At 46.7% G+C, this 19701-nt stretch overlaps 1 protein-coding gene across 2 annotated transcripts in view; it reads left to right on the forward strand.

Annotated features, from left to right (window-relative positions):
• LOC149437984 (activated CDC42 kinase 1-like) overlaps positions 1-18492 on the forward strand; it is a 35251-nt gene extending 16759 nt beyond the window's left edge. For both annotated transcript variants that reach the window (XM_089660361.1, XM_089660360.1), the window contains exons 2-14: positions 3852-4022; positions 9418-9488; positions 10123-10356; positions 10461-10613; positions 10923-11200; positions 11346-11472; positions 11569-11715; positions 12658-12752; positions 13200-13358; positions 13444-13535; positions 13822-14231; positions 15098-15193; positions 16118-18492. In XM_089660361.1, the coding sequence (XP_089516487.1) occupies positions 3860-4022; positions 9418-9488; positions 10123-10356; positions 10461-10613; positions 10923-11200; positions 11346-11472; positions 11569-11715; positions 12658-12752; positions 13200-13358; positions 13444-13535; positions 13822-14231; positions 15098-15193; positions 16118-16240 (2148 nt within the window). In that variant the 5' untranslated portion in view covers positions 3852-3859 and the 3' untranslated portion in view covers positions 16241-18492. The remainder of the gene's footprint in view (positions 1-3851; positions 4023-9417; positions 9489-10122; positions 10357-10460; positions 10614-10922; positions 11201-11345; positions 11473-11568; positions 11716-12657; positions 12753-13199; positions 13359-13443; positions 13536-13821; positions 14232-15097; positions 15194-16117) is intronic.
• Positions 18493-19701: the final 1209 nt, after the last annotated feature.

Consider the following 19701-nt stretch of genomic DNA (forward strand, 5'->3'; position numbering starts at 1 on the left):
GATTCCAATGGTGAGGGGGAATGTTATCTGCTTGGTGGTCTCAGGAATAGTGAATGTGATGGGGGAATGTTAACTGTTCAAGAATGGTGGTAGGGGCATATTTTCTGTTTGGCGGTCCCAGGAATGGTGATGGAGGAATGTTATCTGCTCAGTGGTCTCAATATTAGTGATGGGGAAGATTATCTGCTTTATGGTCCCAGGATTGGTGATGGAGGAATGCTATCTGCTTGATGGTCCTGGGAAAGGTGATGGTGGAATGGTATCCACTTGGGGGACCTGGGAATGATGATAGAGGAATGTTGTCTACTTGGTGGTAACAGCAAAGATGATGGACGAATGGTATCTGCTTAGTAGACCTCAGAAAGAACATGGGGCAATTTTATTTGCTCAGCAGTACTGGGAATGGTGACATAGGAATGTTATCCGCTTCGTGGTCCAGTCAGTGGTAATGGGGAAATGTCTAATTGGAGGTGCCAAAATTGGTGACAAGAGAATGTTATCCCTTTTGTGAGTTCAGGGAGTGGTGTTGGGGCACAATTATCTGTTCTATGATGTTGGGAATTGTGATGTGGCAATGTTATTTGTATGGTGGTGCCATGCATAGTAACTGGGGAATGTTACCTGCTTGGCGGTCTTGGGAATGGTGACTGTGTAATGTTACCTGCTTGGTGGTCTTGGGAATGGTGACGGTGTAATGTTACCTGCTTGGTGGTCTTGGGAATGGTGACTGTGTAATGTTACCTGCTTGGTGGTCTTGGGAATGGTGACGGTGTAATTTTACCTGTTTCGTGGTCTTGGGAATGGTGATGGTGTAATGTTACCTGCTCAGTGGTCCTGGGAATGGTGACAGTGTAATGTTACCTGTTTGGTGGTCTTGGGAATGGTGATGGTGTAATGTTACCTGTTTGGTGGTCTTGGGAATGGTGATGGTGTAATGTTACCTGTTTGGTGGTCTTGGGAATGGTGATGGTGTAATGTTACCTGTTTGGTGGTCTTGGGAATGGTGATGGTGTAATGTTACCTGCTCAGTGGTCCTGGGAATGGTGACGGTGTAATGTTACCTGTTTGGTGGTCCTGGGAATGGTGACGGTGTAATGTTACCTGTTTGGTGGTCTTGGGAATGGTGACGGTGTAATGTTACCTGTTTGGTGGTCTTGGGAATGGTGACGGTGTAATGTTACCTGTTTGGTGGTCTTGGGAATGGTGACGGTGTAATGTTACCTGCTCAGTGGTCCTGGGAATGGTGATGGTGTAATGTTACTTGTTTGGTGGACTTTGGGAATGGTGACGGTGTAATGTTACCTGCTCAGTGGTCCTGGGAATGGTGACGGTGTAATGTTACCTGCTCAGTGGTCCTGGGAATGGTGATGGTGTAATGTTACTTGTTTGGTGGACTTTGGGAATGGTGACGGTGTAATGTTACCTGCTCAGTGGTCCTGGGAATGGTGACAGTGTAATGTTACCTGCTCAGTGGTCCTGGGAATGGTGAAGGTGTAATGTTACCTGCTCAGTGGTCCTGGGAATGGTGACAGTGTAATGTTACCTGCTCAGTGGTCCTGGGAATGGTGACGGTGTAATGTTACCTGCTCAGTGGTCCTGGGAATGGTGACGGTGTAATGTTACCTGCTCAGTGGTCCTGGGAATGGTGATGGTATAATGTTACTTGTTTGGTGGTCTTGGGAATGGTGACGGTGTAATGTTACTTGTTTGGTGGTCTTGGGAATGGTGACGGTGTAATGTTACCTGCTCAGTGGTCCTGGGAATGGTGATGGTGTAATGTTACCTGTTTGGTGGTCCTGGGAATGGTGAATGGGAAGGCTATCTGCTAGGTGATATTGGCAATGTTATCTTTTGGTGGTCCAGTCAATGGTGATTTGTGAATGTTATCTCCTTGGTGGTGCTGGGATGGGTGACAGGGCATTGTTGTCTGCTCAGTGGTGCTTGGAATGGTGACAGTACAATTGTATTTGCATGGTGGTGACGGGTGAATGTTATCTGCTTGGTGGTCCCAGGAATGGTAACGGCGGTAGGTTTCTGTTCCGTGGTCTTAGAATTTGTGATTGGGCAATTAGAGAAAGTTATCTGCTTGGTCTTAGAAATGGTGACAGGAGAATATTATCTGCTAGCTGGTCATAGATGTGGTGATGGGGAATGTTATCTGCCCAGTGGTCTCAGAAATAACGATAGGGGAAAGTTATCTGCTCATTAGTTTCAGAAATTGCGCTGGGGAATGTTATTATTTATTTCAGGTACTTATATAGTGCCGTCAATTTACGCAGCACTTTATATATATATTGTACATTCACATCAATCCCTGCCCTCAAGGGGTGTACAATCTAAGGTCCCTAACCTACATTCATACATACACATTATAGGGACAATTTAGACAGGAGCCAATTAACTTACCAGCATGTCTTTGGAGTGTGGGAGAAATAGGAGTACCAAGAGGAAACCTACGCAGGCACAGGGAGAACATGCAAACTCTAGGCAGATGGTGCGGTGGTTGGGATTCAAACCGATGACCCGAGTACTGCCAGGTGGAAGTGCTAACCATTTAGCCACTGCTTGGTGATTCAGGGAAATGTGATGAGGGAATGATATCTGCTTGGTGGTCCTGGAAATGGTGATGGGGGAATGGTATCTGCTTGGTGGTCCTGTGAATTGTGATGGGGGAATGATATCTGCTTGGTGGTCCTGGGAATGGTGATGGGGGAATGGTATCTGCTTCGTGGTCCTGGGAATGGTGATGGGGGAATGGTATCTGCTTGGTGGTCCTGGGAAATGTGATGGGGGAATGATATCTGCTTGGTGGTCCTGGGAATGGTGATGGGGGAATGGTATCTGCTTGGTGGTCCTGGGAATGGTGATGGGGGAATGTTATCTGCTTCATGATCCTGGGAATGGTGATGGGGGAATGGTATCTGCTTGGTGGTCCTGGGAATGGTGATGGGGGAATGGTATCTGCTTCGTGGTCCTGGGAATGGTGATGGGGGAATGGTATCTGCTTGGTGGTCCTGTGAATTGTGATGGGGGATTATTATCTGCTCAGTGGTCTCAGTATTGGCGATGGTCAAAATGTTGCCAGCTCGGTAGTGCTGGTAATGGGGTAATGTTACCTGGCTGGTGGTCCCAGTTTTGGTAATAGGGTAACGGTATCTGCTTGGTGGTCCCAGGAATGGTGATTAGGGACTGTTAGCTGCTTGGTGGTCCTGGAAAAGAAGATGGGGAAATGCTATTTGCTCCTCGGTGCTGGGAATGATGACATAGGAATGTTATCAGCTTGGTGTTCCAGTCAATGGTGACAGAAAATACTGTCTACTTGGTGGCAGAATTGGTGATGGGACAATATTGTCTCCGTGGTGGGGCTGGCAATGGGTATGGGGCCTTGTTATCTGCTCAGAGATGTTGGGAACACTCATAGGGCAATGATAATAATATGGCAGTGCCAGGAATGTTATCTGCTTGGTGGTGACGGGAATATTATCTCACTGCCCATCCTAGGAACATTATCTCAGAGCTAGTCCTGGCAATGTTTTGTGTTCCCCAAGTGATCTGTAGAAGTCTGACTTTGCGTTCTGTAACACGATGAGTGTTTTGTTTTCTCCTCAAAGTCTTCCTCATTCCTGTCATGTTGGAACATGTCGTCCATAGACATTCCACACGTGAGCGTGTACATGAGGTGCAGTACAGAGAGCGGGCGTGGCGTATCGTGTGTTGTGTGTATACAGCGCTGCGGATGTATTGACTGTACACATGTGTCTATAGAAGACGCGGCGCTCACACATGAGACAGCAGAACTCCACGCCACCATAGACCTGCACTGACGTCTCTCTGTATCTTTCTGGTGTCAGGTGTGGAGATGGTAACCGAAGAGGGGAGCGACTGGCTCATCCAACTGCTACGGGAGGTCCAGCTTGAGCAGTTCTACCAGAAGATCCGCGATGAACTCAATGTCACCCGACCGGGACATTTCGACTTTGTCAAACCCATCGACTTGGACCACATCGGCATGGGGAGGCCAGGTGAGCAGGATCAGCCTTACCATAGAGATACTGTGTATACTCAGAGATCTGATATAGAGTACTGACACTGGATGGTCATATGTAGAGTACTGACACTGGATGGTCATATGTAGAGTACTGACACTGGATGGTCATATGTAGAGTACTGACACTGGATGGTCATATGTAGAGTACTGACACTGGATGGTCATATGTAGAGTACTGACACTGGATGGTCATATGTAGAGTACTGACACTGGATGGTCATATGTAGACTACTGACACTGGATGGTCATATGTAGAGTACTGACACTGGATGGTCATATGTAGACTACTGACACTGGATGGTCATATGTAGACTACTGACACTGGATGGTCATATGTAGACTACTGACACTGGATGGTCATATGTAGAGTACTGACACTGGATGGTCATATGTAGAGTACTGACACTGGATGGTCATATGTAGAGTACTGACACTGGATGGTCATATGTAGAGTACTGACACTGGATGGTCATATGTAGACTACTGACACTGGATGGTCATATGTAGAGTACTGACACTGGATGGTCATATGTAGACTACTGACACTGGATGGTCATATGTAGACTACTGACACTGGATGGTCATATGTAGACTACTGACACTGGATGGTCATATGTAGAGTACTGACACTGGATGGTCATATGTAGAGTACTGACACTGGATGGTCATATGTAGAGTACTGACACTGGATGGTCATATGTAGAGTACTGTCACTGGCTGGGTATATATAGAGAACTGACACTGGAGGGTCATATGTAGAGTACTGACACTGGAGGGTCATATGTAGAGTACTGACACTGGATGGTCATATGTAGAGTACTGACACTGGATGGTCATATGTAGAGTACTGTCACTGGCTGGGTATATATAGAGTACTGACACTGGATGGTCATATGTAGACTACTGACACTGGATGGTCATATGTAGAGTACTGACACTGGATGGTCATATGTAGAGTACTGACACTGGATGGTCATATGTAGAGTACTGACACTGGATGGTCATATGTAGAGTACTGACACTGGATGGTCATATGTAGAGTACTGACACTGGATGGTCATATGTAGAGTACTGACACTGGATGGTCATATGTAGAGTACTGACACTGGATGGTCATATGTAGAGTACTGACACTGGATGGTCATATGTAGAGTACTGACACTGGATGGTCATATGTAGAGTACTGACACTGGATGGTCATATGTAGAGTACTGACACTGGATGGTCATATGTAGAGTACTGACACTGGATGGTCATATGTAGAGTACTGACACTGGATGGTCATATGTAGAGTACTGACACTGGATGGTCATATGTAGAGTACTGACACTGGAGGGTCATATGTAGAGTAAGGTCACTGGCCTGTCATATATAAAGTACTGCCACTGGAGGGCCATATGTGGATTACGGTCACTGGCTGGCCATATGTAGATTACGGTCACTGGAGGGTCATATGTAGAGTATGGTCATTGGCCAGTCTTATGTAGAATTCTGACATTTGCTGATCATATATAGAGTACGGTAACTGGCTGGTCATATGTAGTTTACAGTCACTGGCTGGCCATATGTAGATTACGGTAAATGGCTGGTCATATGTAGTGTACAGTCACTGGATAGTCATATGCAGAGTACGGCCATTGGCCAGCCATATGCAGAGCACGGTCCCTGGCTGGCCATATGTAGAGCATGGTCCCTGGCCGGCCATATGTAGAGCATGGTCCCTGGCCGGCCATATGTAGAGCATGGTCCCTGGCCGGCCATATGTAGAGCATGGTCCCTGGCCGGCCATATGTAGAGCATGGTCCCTGGCCGGCCATATGTAGAGCATGGTCCCTGGCCGGCCATATGTAGAGCATGGTCCCTGGCCGGCCATATGTAGAGCATGGTCCCTGGCCGGCCATATGTAGAGCATGGTCCCTGGCCGGCCATATGTAAAGCACGGTCACTGGCTGGCCATATGTGGAGCACGGTCACTGGTCGGTCATATGTAGAGCACGGTCCCTGGCCGGCCATTTATGGAGCACGGTCACTGGCCCGCTATATATGGAGCACGGTCACTGGCCCGCCATATGTGGAACACGGTCACTTTCCGGCCATGTGTGGAGCACGGTCACTGTCCGACCATGTGTGGATCACGGTCACTGGCCGACCATGTGTGCAGCACGGTCACTGGCCGACCATATGTGCAGCACGGTCACTGGCCGACCATATGTGCAGCACGGTCACTGGCCGACCATATGTGCAGCACGGTCACTGGCCGACCATATGTGCAGCACGGTCACTGGCCGACCATATGTGCAGCACGGTCACTGGCCGACCATATGTGCAGCACGGTCACTGGCCGACCATATGTGCAGCACGGTCACTGGCCGACCATATGTGGAGCACGGTCCCTGGCCGGCCATATGTAGAGCACGGTCCCTGGCCGGCCATGTGTGGAGCACGGTCACTGGCCGGTCATATGTAGAGCACGGTCACTGGCCGACCATGTGTGGAGCACGGTCACTGGCGGGTCATATGTAGAGCACGGTCACTGGCCGACCATGTGTGGAGCACGGTCACTGGCCGGTCATATGTAGAGCACGGTCACTGGCCGACCATGTGTGGAGCACGGTCACTGGCCAGTCATATGTAGAGCACGGTCACTGGCCATCCAAATGTGGAGCACGGTCACTGGCCGGTCATATGTAGAGCACGGTCACTGGCCGACCATGTGTGGAGCATGGTCACTGGCCAGTCATATGTAGAGCACGGTCACTGGCCGTCCAAATGTGGAGCACGGTCACTGGCCGGTCATATGTAGAGTATGGTCACTGGCTGGCCATATGTGCACAGGGCAAGGGGTGGGCAGGAGAGGAAGCGGCCCTGGGCACTGAGTTGGGAGGGGAAATTTAGGGGAGGGCAGGGAGTAAAAATTGTTCTAGGAGGGGAAATTTGGGGAGGTGTGCTAGGAGTGGTGGTTTGGGGGATTTGCGATGGGATGGGGGAAAAGGTTTTGTGCTAGAAGTTGGGATTTGAGAGTTTTGTGCTAGAAAAGTAATATGGTAGAGCGGATTTTTGCTAGAAGGGGTTTTTTTTTTTTTGAGGGGGAGTGGGCATTTGTGCTCCCGGGGGGGGGGGGGGGGGGATTTGTACTGGGAGTAGGGAATTTATGCTTAGGGGTTAAGCATGCAAATTAGATCTAGATTTTTTTTGGAGGGGGGATTTTTGCTGACACATAATGCTCATACATCTTGGGGGGGGGGCACAGTTTAGTGTGTTTGCCCTGGCTGTAGATGACCTTGTCCCGGCACTGTATGTGGAGCCTGGTCACTGGCCGGCCATATGTAGAGTACTCTGTCACTTGTTTACTGATTTCCTGGTCTGTTCCCATGCAGTCTGTTGTATGAAGTATGGCACCCCCAGCAATAATTCAGTAGGACGCCCCTAATGTTCCTGACCCCCCCTGAAGTAAACATTATCATGTCTGCCCCAGGTAGCTGAGTTCATGGTGTCCCCATGCTGCACCCTGCGCCCGGTTTCTGGTGACTCATAACAATAATAGGTTCTCCAGGAACATGGATGGGTGTTGGACTGTGGTTAGGAAAGTTGTCTTCATACTGTACATTACATAATGTCCCCCCATGTGTGTTTGTTATTCTGCATGTTGTGACTGTACGTCCTCACGTGTACCTGGTGAATAACGTGTGCCACATGACCTGCTTCCTCCAGGAATGAGGTCACCGCTTGGCTTATAGTGAGGTATTGATGGATTGGATGTGTCATCACCTCGTACTGCCCAGCCACACACAGGAAGATGTCATCTCCATTCTCATGGTCTAAATTCCCTCCATTGGTCTTCCCTCAATGTATCACGTTAGAACACCAGTGATCGAGACAAAAGATGGCGAGAGGTGGAAACAAAATTGCTTAAAAAAATTGGCAAAACTATACAAATGTCATCTTTTGATGAACAAATTGCCAAATTTAGCAGCAAAATTTGCACCCCTCCTGTAGCCCCCCATAGACTTCTATGGGATTTGCCTTTAAGTTCTAGTATGTGAAATTTTAAACAATAGTTGCCGAATCCTTGGTGGATGGAACCTGGACAGAGTCACCTATCACCATCTGGCAGGGCATCACCTCCCACTTGGCTCTCAGTTTGAGGAGTTCCAGCAAGCAGCTCTGCCATGGTTGTGCTTAGTGCCTACAGAACAGAAGGTGGCTTCTGCTGGAGGTTCTGTTGGAGATTCTGCAATGACAATATATCGGCAGTTGTAGCTTAGACCCTTCAATTCCCACAATGCAGTGCTGTCACCTCTACCCAGGTCAAGGAGATGTCAGTGTAGCATTGTGGAATACTGGTCATTGTTGGGGCATTAGATTTGGGGTCTCTCGGAGCTGGGGAAAGAGTTATGTCACACTGCTGGCACATCATGGATCTTATCTGCTGACACCAGTTAGGGCAAGATCTCCAAGTTACCAGTTAGGGCAAGATCTCCAAGTTACCAGTTAGGACAAGATCTCCAAGTTACCAGTTAGGACAAGATCTCCAAGTTACCAGTTAGGACAAGATCTCCAAGTTACCAGTTAGGACAAGATCTCCAAGTTACCAGTTAGGACAAGATCTCCAAGTTACCAGTTAGGACAAGATCTCCAAGTTACCAGTTAGGGCAAGATCTCCAAGTTACCAGTTAGGGCAAGATCTCCAAGTTACCAGTTAGGGCAAGATCTCCAAGTTACCAGTTAGGACAAGATCTCCAAGTTACCAGTTAGGGCAAGATCTCCAAGTTACCAGTTAGGGCAAGATCTCCAAGTTACCAGTTAGGACAAGATCTCCAAGTTACCAGTTAGGACAAGATCTCCAAGTTACCAGTTAGGACAAGATCTCCAAGTTACCAGTTAGGACAAGATCTCCAAGTTACCAGTTAGGACAAGATCTCCAAGTTACCAGTTAGGACAAGATCTCCAAGTTACCAGTTAGGGCAAGATCTCCAAGTTACCAGTTAGGACAAGATCTCCAAGTTACCAGTTAGGACAAGATCTCCAAGTTACCAGTTAGGGCAAGATCTCTAAGTTACCAGTTAGGACAAGATCTCTAAGTTACCAGTTAGGGCAAGATCTCCAAGTTACCAGTTAGGACAAGATCTCCAAGTTACCAGTTAGGACAAGATCTCCAAGTTACCAGTTAGGACAAGATCTCCAAGTTACCAGTTAGGGCAAGATCTCCAAGTTACCAGTTAGGGCAAGATCTCCAAGTTACCAGTTAGGGCAAGATCTCCAAGTTACCAGTTAGGGCAAGATCTCCAAGTTACCTGTCACTTTAAATGAATTTAGAGGTGCTACAGTACCCCGTGTCTCATCCTGACATTCCACATTACGTTTTTCAGCTCAGAGAAGACTCCTTGAAGCTCTGAAGAGAAGGAAACCACCCATCCGCCCCAAAACATGGATGTACAAGGTGAGCACTCTCTCTTCCCATTGTGGGAGGGGCAGAGACACAAACTACTGGGAGGAAATCTCCCCATTGTGGGAGGGGCAGAGACACAAACTACTGGGAGGAAATCTCCCCATTGTGGGAGGGGCAGAGACACAAACTACTGCAGGGAAACCTCACCATTGTGGGAGGGGCAGAGACACAAACTACTGGGAGGAAATCTCCCCATTGTGGGAGAGGCAGAGACACAAACTACTGCAGGGAAACCTCACCATTGTGGGAGGGGCAGAGACACAAACTACTGCAGGGAAACCTCACCATTTTGGGAGGGGCAGAGACACAAACTACTGGGCGGAAATCTCATGATTATGGGAGGGGCAGAAACACAAACTGCTGGGAGGAAATCTCCCCATTGTGGGAGGGCACAGACACAAACTACCAGGAGGAAATCGCACCATTGTGGGAGGGGAAGAGATGCAAACTTCCGGGAGGAAATCTCACACTTGTGGAAGGGGCAAAGATACAAATTACTGATCTCACCATTGTGGGAGGGGCAGAGACACAAACTACTGTCAGGAAATCCTTGGAGAAATCAAAGTACTGAATGACTCACATTCAGAGCCTGGTCTAATTATTGTCTTCTTTTTTTACTTTTTAGATGTTCGCAAACAGAGGCTCCGAGAGCCCTGAATCACCCCCAGATGTGGACATCAATATCTCATCCCCCTTGACAATGCCCTTTTCTGTGTCACCCTCCTCCCATCGTGGGGAAAGTGACTGCTCCTTGAAGTGTCTGATCAATGACCGAGACCTGCACCTGATGGAGCGTCTGGGGGATGGTTGCTTTGGAGTGGTCCGCAAAGGGGAGTGGAGGATTCCCAGTGGAAGGACCGTGAGTACCCCCTTACTTTATTTTGCCGGTTCCCTGAGCTCTCGGCCCCCCTGTCATGTCCTGCCACTCTCTAGCGGTCTCATTCACCTTCTTTGTCTTTCCAGGTGAATGTTGCAGTGAAAACCCTACGTACAGATGCCAGCTCTGACCCTGAAATTCTTCAGGATTTCCTTCAAGAAGTGAATGCCATGTACTCCCTGGATCACCCACATCTCATTCGTCTCTATGGAGTGGTTCTGACCCAGCCAATGAAAATGGTGAGTGCTTAGTTCTATTCAATTGGGTCATTTCATCCACACCAAGTTAACACAAAAGGGGCCTCTGGCTCTGTCCCCCCTCCAGCAGGGTAACACAAAAGGGGCCTCTGGCTCTGTCCCCCCTCCAGCAGGGTAACACAAAATGGACCTCTGTTTCTTCTCCAGCAAGGCAACACAAAAAGGAGTTGGTCCCTCCTGCAGCAGGGTGACAAAAAGGGGGCCTTGAGTTTGCCCTCCCTCCAGCAGTGGGCTGGGTGTGTGGTGTGTGAATCTGGATAATTAAGTTTTCATGTCTTTCTTACATTTCAGGTCACAGAGCTGGCACCTCTCGGATCTCTACATGATGCTCTGCGTTCTCGCTATGGCGCATATCCTCTGCAGCTCTTGTGGTTATACTGCATCCAGATTGCCTCAGGGATGAGCTACCTTGAAAACCAGAAGTTCATCCATAGGGACCTGGCAACACGGAATGTCTTGCTGGTGAACGAAGAAATGGTAAAGATCGGTGATTTTGGCTTGACAAGAGCACTGAGGGCGAACGATGAACATTACATCATGTCTGCTCACCGCAGGATACCCTTTGCATGGTAAGGATGGGAGTTAGAACATTATAGGGTAGTAGTGGATTAGGTCTGTGGTGGAAGGGTGTGGATGCTTTTTAGAACTAATGGTGGGTGATATCTGAGAATCCTAAAACACTAACCTACCCACTATTTGCCTTCTTTGTGACAGGTGTTCACCAGAAAGCTTGAAGATTGGCACCTTCTCACACCCATCAGATGTCTGGATGTTTGGGGTCACCATGTGGGAAATGTTCACCTATGGACAAGAGCCCTGGTTGGGCCTGGCCGGGAGACAGGTAGCTTAGAGCTCTCATAGGGTCTCAGTGTCAATATCCATCCCTAAGTCTCACAGAACTGAACATTGTATAACATTGTACATTGTATGTCTCCAGATCTTAATGAAGATTGACCGAGAAGGTGAGCGATTGGAACGCCCAGATGATTGTCCTCTTGCTTTATACAACATCATGATGAAGTGTTGGGCACACAAACCTGAGCAGAGGCCAACTTTCTCTAATCTCATCAGCCTCCTTCAAGATGTAAGTAAAATATGTATCCAATATCATCCTTACACCCTGCTACAATGCACTTCAAACACTTTATGGCCAAATGATGGGGTTCAGGTGTCTCCAGTGAAGAGTCCTGGTAATACTACGTCATACAAAGACATTGTAGACCATGGTACTCTTCCAACTTTGTGGTAACAGTTTGGTGAAGACACTTTTCTGTTCCAGCATGACTGTCCCCTGTATACAAAGCCAGCTCCATATAGACATGGTTTGAGAGTTTGGTGTGGAGGAACTCCAGTGTCCTGTACAGAGCCCTGACCTCAACCCTGGAAGACCTTTGGTGTAGGGTATTTTTATCCAGGCATCCAACATCAGTTCCTGCCCCTCACCCTATGGATGAGAAGACCTCATCCAAAAGGTGTTTAGCAGGTTTGAGGTCCTGGAAAACTAAAGTGTCTAGCACAGGGCTCTGACCTCAACCCTACTGAACACCTTTGGGATGAATTGAATACTGATTGTGAGACAGGTCTTCTCATCCAACATCAGCACCTCACCTCACAAATGGGCACCGATTCCCATCCCCATCCTCCAAAATCTTGTTTGAAAGTCTTCCCAGAAGAGCTGTTGTGGCTGCAAAGATGGAGGGAACTCCATATTTGTCCTTTTGGTTTTGAAATGGGATGTCCATCAAGATCATGCAGGCGTTTTGGCCCAGTTGTCCAAAATGTTTGGCCATATAGTTTATCTGCATTCCTGTCCCCTGCAATAAATTCCAGAGATGTGCCCCAATAAAGTCTTTTAGAACATCTTAATAATCCAATCATGCTTATATCTGAAGATATCAGCAAATTTCTTCTACTTTTCTGTCTATGGTTCTAAGGTTCAAAATTTCCTATTTCTCCATCTAGCCCACCTTTTAGTTGACCTCTGTTCTCAGTTCATCACCTGACGGACAATTTATCTCTTCTTCAGGTAAAACCACTAGAGGTTCGTGTTCTCCAAGATGTGAACAATCCCTCCTGGCTGCCGCTGGATGCTGGGGACGTTGTCACTGTCATTGATGTTGGGTAAGAAAGAATTAAAACTCATTCCCATGTACCTTCATCATCCATTGTTTATGTCCTGTAATTCATCATTCATCTGATGCCAAGAACAGTTCATTATTGGTCATTCATTGGTCTAGAAGTCATGACCAGTCTTCTATTATTTATTTTAAAAGCTGACCATTCATCCATTGTTTATTATGTCTTATGCATCATCGGATATGAGGGCTACAGGCTAATAAACCCCAACGTCTATTTTTCTGCCCACCTATTTCAGCTCTTCCCAAAAGATTCTGTCCATTACCTGCAAGTAAAATCCCTCTAGCTTATTTTGGGTTTGTCCTTTGGCCTCCTTCCAGTTTAGTAAGCTTGGAGATGGCAGACTCCCAGGGGCATTGTTATCTGATTGAGACAAAATGGCTCATCTACTTGGTAGTGATAGAATACAAGGCTCTGATTTTCTTCCCCTAGGTCTGACTCTCAGCCCTGGAGAGGACAGAACCAGCGGACTCTTAGGATTGGACCATTCCCCTCTGCTGTCATATCTCCGGAGGACTTGGCACGCACCCGTAGCTCTGGGAACTTGTCAAGCAATCTTGGGAAGATATCTCTTGTGGATGCAGAGAATAAGTAAGTGCCTCAAAGCCTCAGGACCAAGGAGATAATAATACATATCCCCTCCCATCACAGACTCATGAACTTATGTTTCTTTCAGCAAAAGAATACGAGTAAAAGAAGGTCAAAGGAGACCAGGAGGTGCCGGTGCTAGTCGTATCAAAGCAGAGGAGATGATGATTCGTATGCAACGTAGGTGTCTCCTGGTAGCAACCATCTTCCTTATCCTTTCACTTTTCTCCCCTTGTCACCCTTCCTTCCATCCTTTGCTTCCCTCATTCCCTTTTTTGTCTTTTGCTTTTATAGTTAAGTCATTTGTTGGGTTAATAATAGACACGTCTGTTGAATGCCCACAACCATCCTCTCTTTACTGTCATCCTTTCCATCCTTCACTCCCTTTCTATAACTTTGCAGTTCTTATTTTCTCCCATTCTCCCCTCGTTTCTCTCCTCTCACCTGCTCTGTATTCCACCTACAGGTCTGTCTCGAAGTTTGGAGTCTCTCTCTGACTTTGACCTAATACACAGCAAGCCACAAAGCCACCACACACCCAAGCACCGCGGGCGAGATCTTGAGAGCATATCATCACCACCTCGTGAGCCATCACCAAGAAGAATGAGTGACCTTCCCCCGCGACGTATACCTGCCAATCTCCGACCCCTACCTCCTCCCAAACCAAAAGTATCAGCTCCTAAGGATCGGTTTCTCGCCCCTCCTACAGTGGATCACCCCTTGCAGCAGATGAGTCGCACTAAAGATAAATTCCCACCTTCTCCGGTCATGGTTCCAGGGGAGACACATCCGGTGTCTCGTCTGCCGCCAGAAAGTAAATCCGCAGGGTACAGAGCCATTACTGCAGATGGTGATCTTCAAAGGAGGATTAAAGAGGTGAGGAGACTGGGAGGTCCATGTGTTTTAAACTACAATGTAGACTTATGGTGATCTGAATTAATCTGCCGTCATGTCCCAAGAACTTTCTCCTCCATCGGTCCTGGAGGCCACTTGCTGGCTGTAGCTGGTATGGGCAAAGGCTCCTTGTGCATTTTTGGCCAAGACCATCAGATCTGGCTGGACGAAAACATAGTGCGATGTACACTTTATGGTAGTTTAAAGATGGAGATTGTGGTGTCAGATCTTTTAACTTAACTCCTTCCCAAGGCTCAGAGCTCTGTCACTTAGGGAGGATTTCTCAACATAAAATAGACCTTGACTATCATATATATTATGATGTGTGTCTGAAAACTGCCATTAGAGGTCTGGAAGGAGTTTTGGTAGTCTGTTGTTGCAGACTGAACTTAGTTTTTGAGGGCTTTTGTCTTCCTCTGGATTGGCTTGAGTCCAATGGAGTGTAAGTTTTCACTTTGAGGGTGAACTTGATGCTCCAGACTCAGAGACAAGTCAGATGCAGCTTTCTTCTAGGTGCCTGGATGGAGATCAGGGACTCAACTGAAATGCTTCTGAGATGCTTGAGAAGCTTTCCTTTGTCTTCCCGTTGACCTGTTTTTTGGGAATACTTGTAGCTATAACAAAACAGAGCTGGTTGTTCAACATTACCGATCACACAATACAAAGTTTCATACGGTAACAATAGCCGCGAATACAGATTTCTTGTTGACTTTTAGTGAATTCAGGTGTACAGCGCTCTGTAAGATCTAATTCAGAGTTCAGACATCCATGGTAACCATCGATCAATCACACTTCACACACCCTGAACGTAGGTGTATATTTGCTTACTATTGTTTTCCGTTGTTCAGGTGGAGGAGTGTGTACATGGAGTGACGACAGAAGAGAGCCGCGAGGCGCTGCGCAACTACGGAGGGGACGTAACACGGGCTGTGCAGTCTTTAAAGGTGCGGATATATTAAATGCCCCCCATGCTGGTCTTTTTCGCTGTAGGGGTCATTCATATGTGTCCCATCTGCAGGTTTTCATTTCAGTGCAAGGTTATGGAACTAACTGTAAGGAGAACCACTTCAAAAATGTCTGAGGGTAAACTGCAGCCATGCTCCCAATAAACTAAAGCTGAACTTTAATCTGCTTATACCCCCCTCCCCCTCCCCAGGTCCCCTTTCTCCCCTTAGCAACCCACTAATGACATTTTTAAATTAAACCTTTCCATTGGTATGTTATTTTAGACCCAGTACAGTGACTCCACTAGGTTTCTGTGCTTCTCTATGCAATGCAGCAGACCATGGCTGATTGGGGGAGCCAACAAGGTGCTTTACATAGCTTCCTGAAAGCACCGTTCCAGGGTACTACTCCCAGCAGCCTCAGCCCTGATGCAAGCAGTGGGTTGGGTCTTGGAAGGAACTATAATAAATAACATGCTTTCGTGGGTGGATGTTAGTGTGGAGGAGTGGGAGTTCCTAGGCAGAAAAATTTGGAAGTAACAGATTGCTCCCGGTAACACCCACATGCTACGCCTTCATGATTATAAGAGCTGAACTTCACTGAATGAAAGGGGCAGGCCAAGGATAGTCATTCCAAGGAGGAATAAGCTAGATGATGCTGGATGTCCTCCAGCCAGGAAATGAGGCAGAGGTCTATCTGACTGGTTGCAGCTTCTAATGTACACTTTGTGAGAAGCTCACAGTGTGCAGTGAAATCAGAATAATCCATTTCAATCCAGGAGAGGCGCCGGTACAACTGTAGGGAAGCTTTAATCCAAGGTGTCCCTGTCACCCAGAGGGTTCCTCGAGTATAATTTAGTACTGGAGTTAGATTTCCACCTTTTGAGTTGGGTTCTTATGTTGCGTATTATGTCCTTTCTCCAGGTGGAGCAGCTCTACAACATCTGCCGCTTCAGCAAAGAAGAATGCCAGCGCATCCTGGATAAATGCAAGTGGAACTTGGAGGCCGCTTCCCGCTACGTCCTGCGGCGCCCACACCCTCACTGATGGGACATTCAAGGTCTTCTGACTGAAGGTTTTTCCTGCTCGGAGAGCAATTTAAACTTGCTGTCTGCACAGAATAGCACCAGAAGCTAGTGCAGAGTTCCTGGATTGTCTAGATGATAGTTCTGTTTACTGGAATTCCCCACAGGTGGAGAATTATGGACAAGGACAGAAATAGAATCTTCTGTGGAAGGTCATGAGATTCTGGGGGTGCTGGTCACCTTGTGTTTTGCATTCTGGACTTCTGATGTCCTTTGACTGGAGGCCATGATTTTGAAACTCTTTTCAAATCCTTCATGATGCAAGCTGGACTTGATTGTAGCCATGATGGATTTTCATTGACTCATTGGTTTTCCGGAATAGTATGAAGGCTTTCCAAGACTAAGAGGGAGGAGATGTGTTGGATAATACCCAATGTAGACTTGACATCTTCTACTATGGACAATGGATGGTACTCCTCATGGGCCCGACACCATCTACCATGGACAATGGATGGTACCCCTCATGGGCCCGACGCCATCTACCACAGACAAATGGATGGTACCCAACACAGACCTGACATCATCTACTATGCACAATGGATTACCCAACATAGCCCTGACATCATCTACTATGGACAATGGATGGTACCCCTCATGGGACTGACATCATCTACTATGCACAATGGATTACCCAACATAGCCCTAACATCATCTATTATGGACAATGGATGGTATAACTCATGAACCTGGCATAATTTACCATGGACAATAGATGGCACCCAACTTAGCCCTAACATCATCTACCAAGGACAATGGATGGTACCCAACATAGTCCTGACATAATTTTCAATGGAAAATGGATGGTACCCAACATACACCTGACATCATCTATTATGGACAATGAATGGTACCCTACATAAACCTTGTTTTATATAGTATGGGCGATGGATGATACCCAACATGGATCTGGCAGCATCTGCTGTGGACGATGGTGTAAGGACACTGGTTTTCAACTTGTGAGATATAGGATGTCTCAACTGCAGCACCTGATATCCTCCCAAAGGGCTTCACACATTTTTCAGTATATCTAATGCTACAGTAGACTGTCAGAGAATGTAATCTTACTAGAGGGAACAGCCAGAAACTACAGACATGTTACACATGTGGTTGAAGACATTTTGCAGAAGACAGTCAGAGACTGTGGACATGTTACATGGGACTGATAGAGATCACTGTCATTACAGCTGCTTTAGAAAACCAAGACTCCAGCCGATGTCCAAGGGCCTCATGGCAAACCCCAAAGGGCCACAGGTTGGGCACTAGAGCTCTAATAATATGGGCTCATTCATAATTAGTGAAGGACTTTCCAGTGTTAGTTACTTTACCGCCTAAAGATCAAACTGTCATAGTCATGTTGAGTCTGGTGTAACGCTCGCCAACATCTTATGGACGGTGATTTAGTTCCCGTTAGAAGAGACTGTTACAGAGTGGGGTTGAGGAGCGTTCACTTGAGAGGAACGTATACATATGTAGATAGTCTGCTTACAGTGTTCTGATTTCTTTTCTTCAGGGATCATATCACACACTATACGGCCAAAAGTTTTTGGACACCTGACCATCACACCTTGATGGACTACTTATTGAAAAACCATAAGGTCAGGGCTCTGTGGAGGTCGTTTGAGTTCTCCACACTGAACTTATCAAACCATGTCTTTATGGAGCTCCCCATTTTTGGGTCTTCTCCAAATTGTTACCACGAGGTTGGGAAAGCATCATTGTCTACAATGTCTTTTTATGATGGAGTATTACCAGGACCCTTTACTGGGGACATCTGAACTCCATTGGGAGGGGGGTCCTCATCCTTTGGCCCTATTGATAGGTGTGATACCACATACTGTATTTTTTATGTGCAATCATGGAGTTAAGTATTTTTAAAAAACACAGAGATGGTTGAGTTGCCTGTTTTAAAACTACTCTCAGGGAGAAGTGCTACTCCCAGCATGCACTGGTGTGGGATAGGTGATAGGTAATGTCAGGTAGAGAAGCTCTGTCCTCCGGCATGCAGTACGAAGGAATGTCACCATTCTGGTCTTTCCATAGCAGAGTTCTCACGCCTGACTTGTATGTACATAGCTGTATTTAACCCTGTATATACCGAGCTGTGAGCCGAACAAGCCTTGGTTTACATGTATGAAGAGATATATTGTATCTATACTGTACATTATACAGATTTATGCTGTTACTTTGGGTAAATAAACTTTTTATTATACTATACTCGTCTTTTGTTTATTGGGGTAATGTGTAGATCATCGTTATAGTGGTCCAGCTAAAACTTTCAACTTTTTTGAATGAGGAAAAGTGAGGTCCTCTGTTGGGTTTTTTTTATGGTTGTCAGTGCCCTTGCTGGGTAGGTTTACCAATCACTTCCTGTGCCAGTGACCATTCAGGAAGTGAGACAAAATCTCCCTTAAGGGGACATAGCAATAAAATAAACTTTACTAATCGAGTCAAGAAGGATCAGATCCTTTGTCAGGTTTTTATTGTCTCTATCGCCAGTTCAATGACATTCCCACACATGCCCTCTGCACTTGGTTATTCAGCATCACAGGTCACATGACAAGACACAAGGGTAGCATGGCTCCACTATGCACAGACAGCAAAGGTGTTACAATCATACAATGGTTTGTATGGGGGAGAAAGGGGGAGGAGCAGGTGAAAGAGTGCAGAGATGGTAAGAAAGGACAATGAGTAAGAGAGAATCTGTAATGATTTGCAGTCTAAGGCAGCCATATCTCACCCAGGGTTCCTCCAGAGGTTGCTAAGGGTTCCTCAAGTTGGGGCTGATTGACCTCCCATCTGTTGGTGCCTGCCTTGTTCTAGGGTCATTGCCCCTTGGCACAGCTAGCAGCATAACAGCAATTATCATTTTGACTGCTCGTAAATTTGGCATTATTACCACTACTGTAGGTTTGTATTCCTCCTACTGAGCACTAATTTAAGACATTTTTCCCAATCAATGAATTGGGTTTAGTAAGGGTTCCTCAAGACCTACAAATTATTTTAGGGGTTCCTTTGTGGTAAAAAGCTTGAGAAAGGTTGGTCTAGCATGTGTGGGTATGTAGGGTCTCAATTCGTAGGGAAAACGCAGAGATTTGGTGAGGTTAGCATGTGTCTGCTCTGAGAAAATGCTGCCATCAAAGCTAAATAGAAATGTAGTGCTCAGCCCCAAAGGAGCTGCTGGAATTGTATGAGCTCTCCTACCCTGCCCCCTGGTGACACTCCAACAGCAAACAATAAGGCTTCAGACACTTTAGTCTTTATGTAGTTTGTTTGCGCAATAAACTTTTGTAGAGACAGTAAGCGGTACAGAATACCACAAAACAACAAAGTGTCTCAGGTCTTCTTATATCAGCAGCAAAAATAGCTGGCGGCTCTGATTTCTTGAGTAGAAGCCTCCTGGTTATATCAAAGTGAACAATGGCT

This window comes from Staurois parvus, unplaced genomic scaffold (assembly GCF_062004578.1).
Source record: "Staurois parvus isolate SC_StPar_1 unplaced genomic scaffold, SC_StPar_1.0 ptg001231l, whole genome shotgun sequence".
In the NCBI taxonomy this organism is placed as follows: domain Eukaryota; kingdom Metazoa; phylum Chordata; class Amphibia; order Anura; family Ranidae; genus Staurois; species Staurois parvus.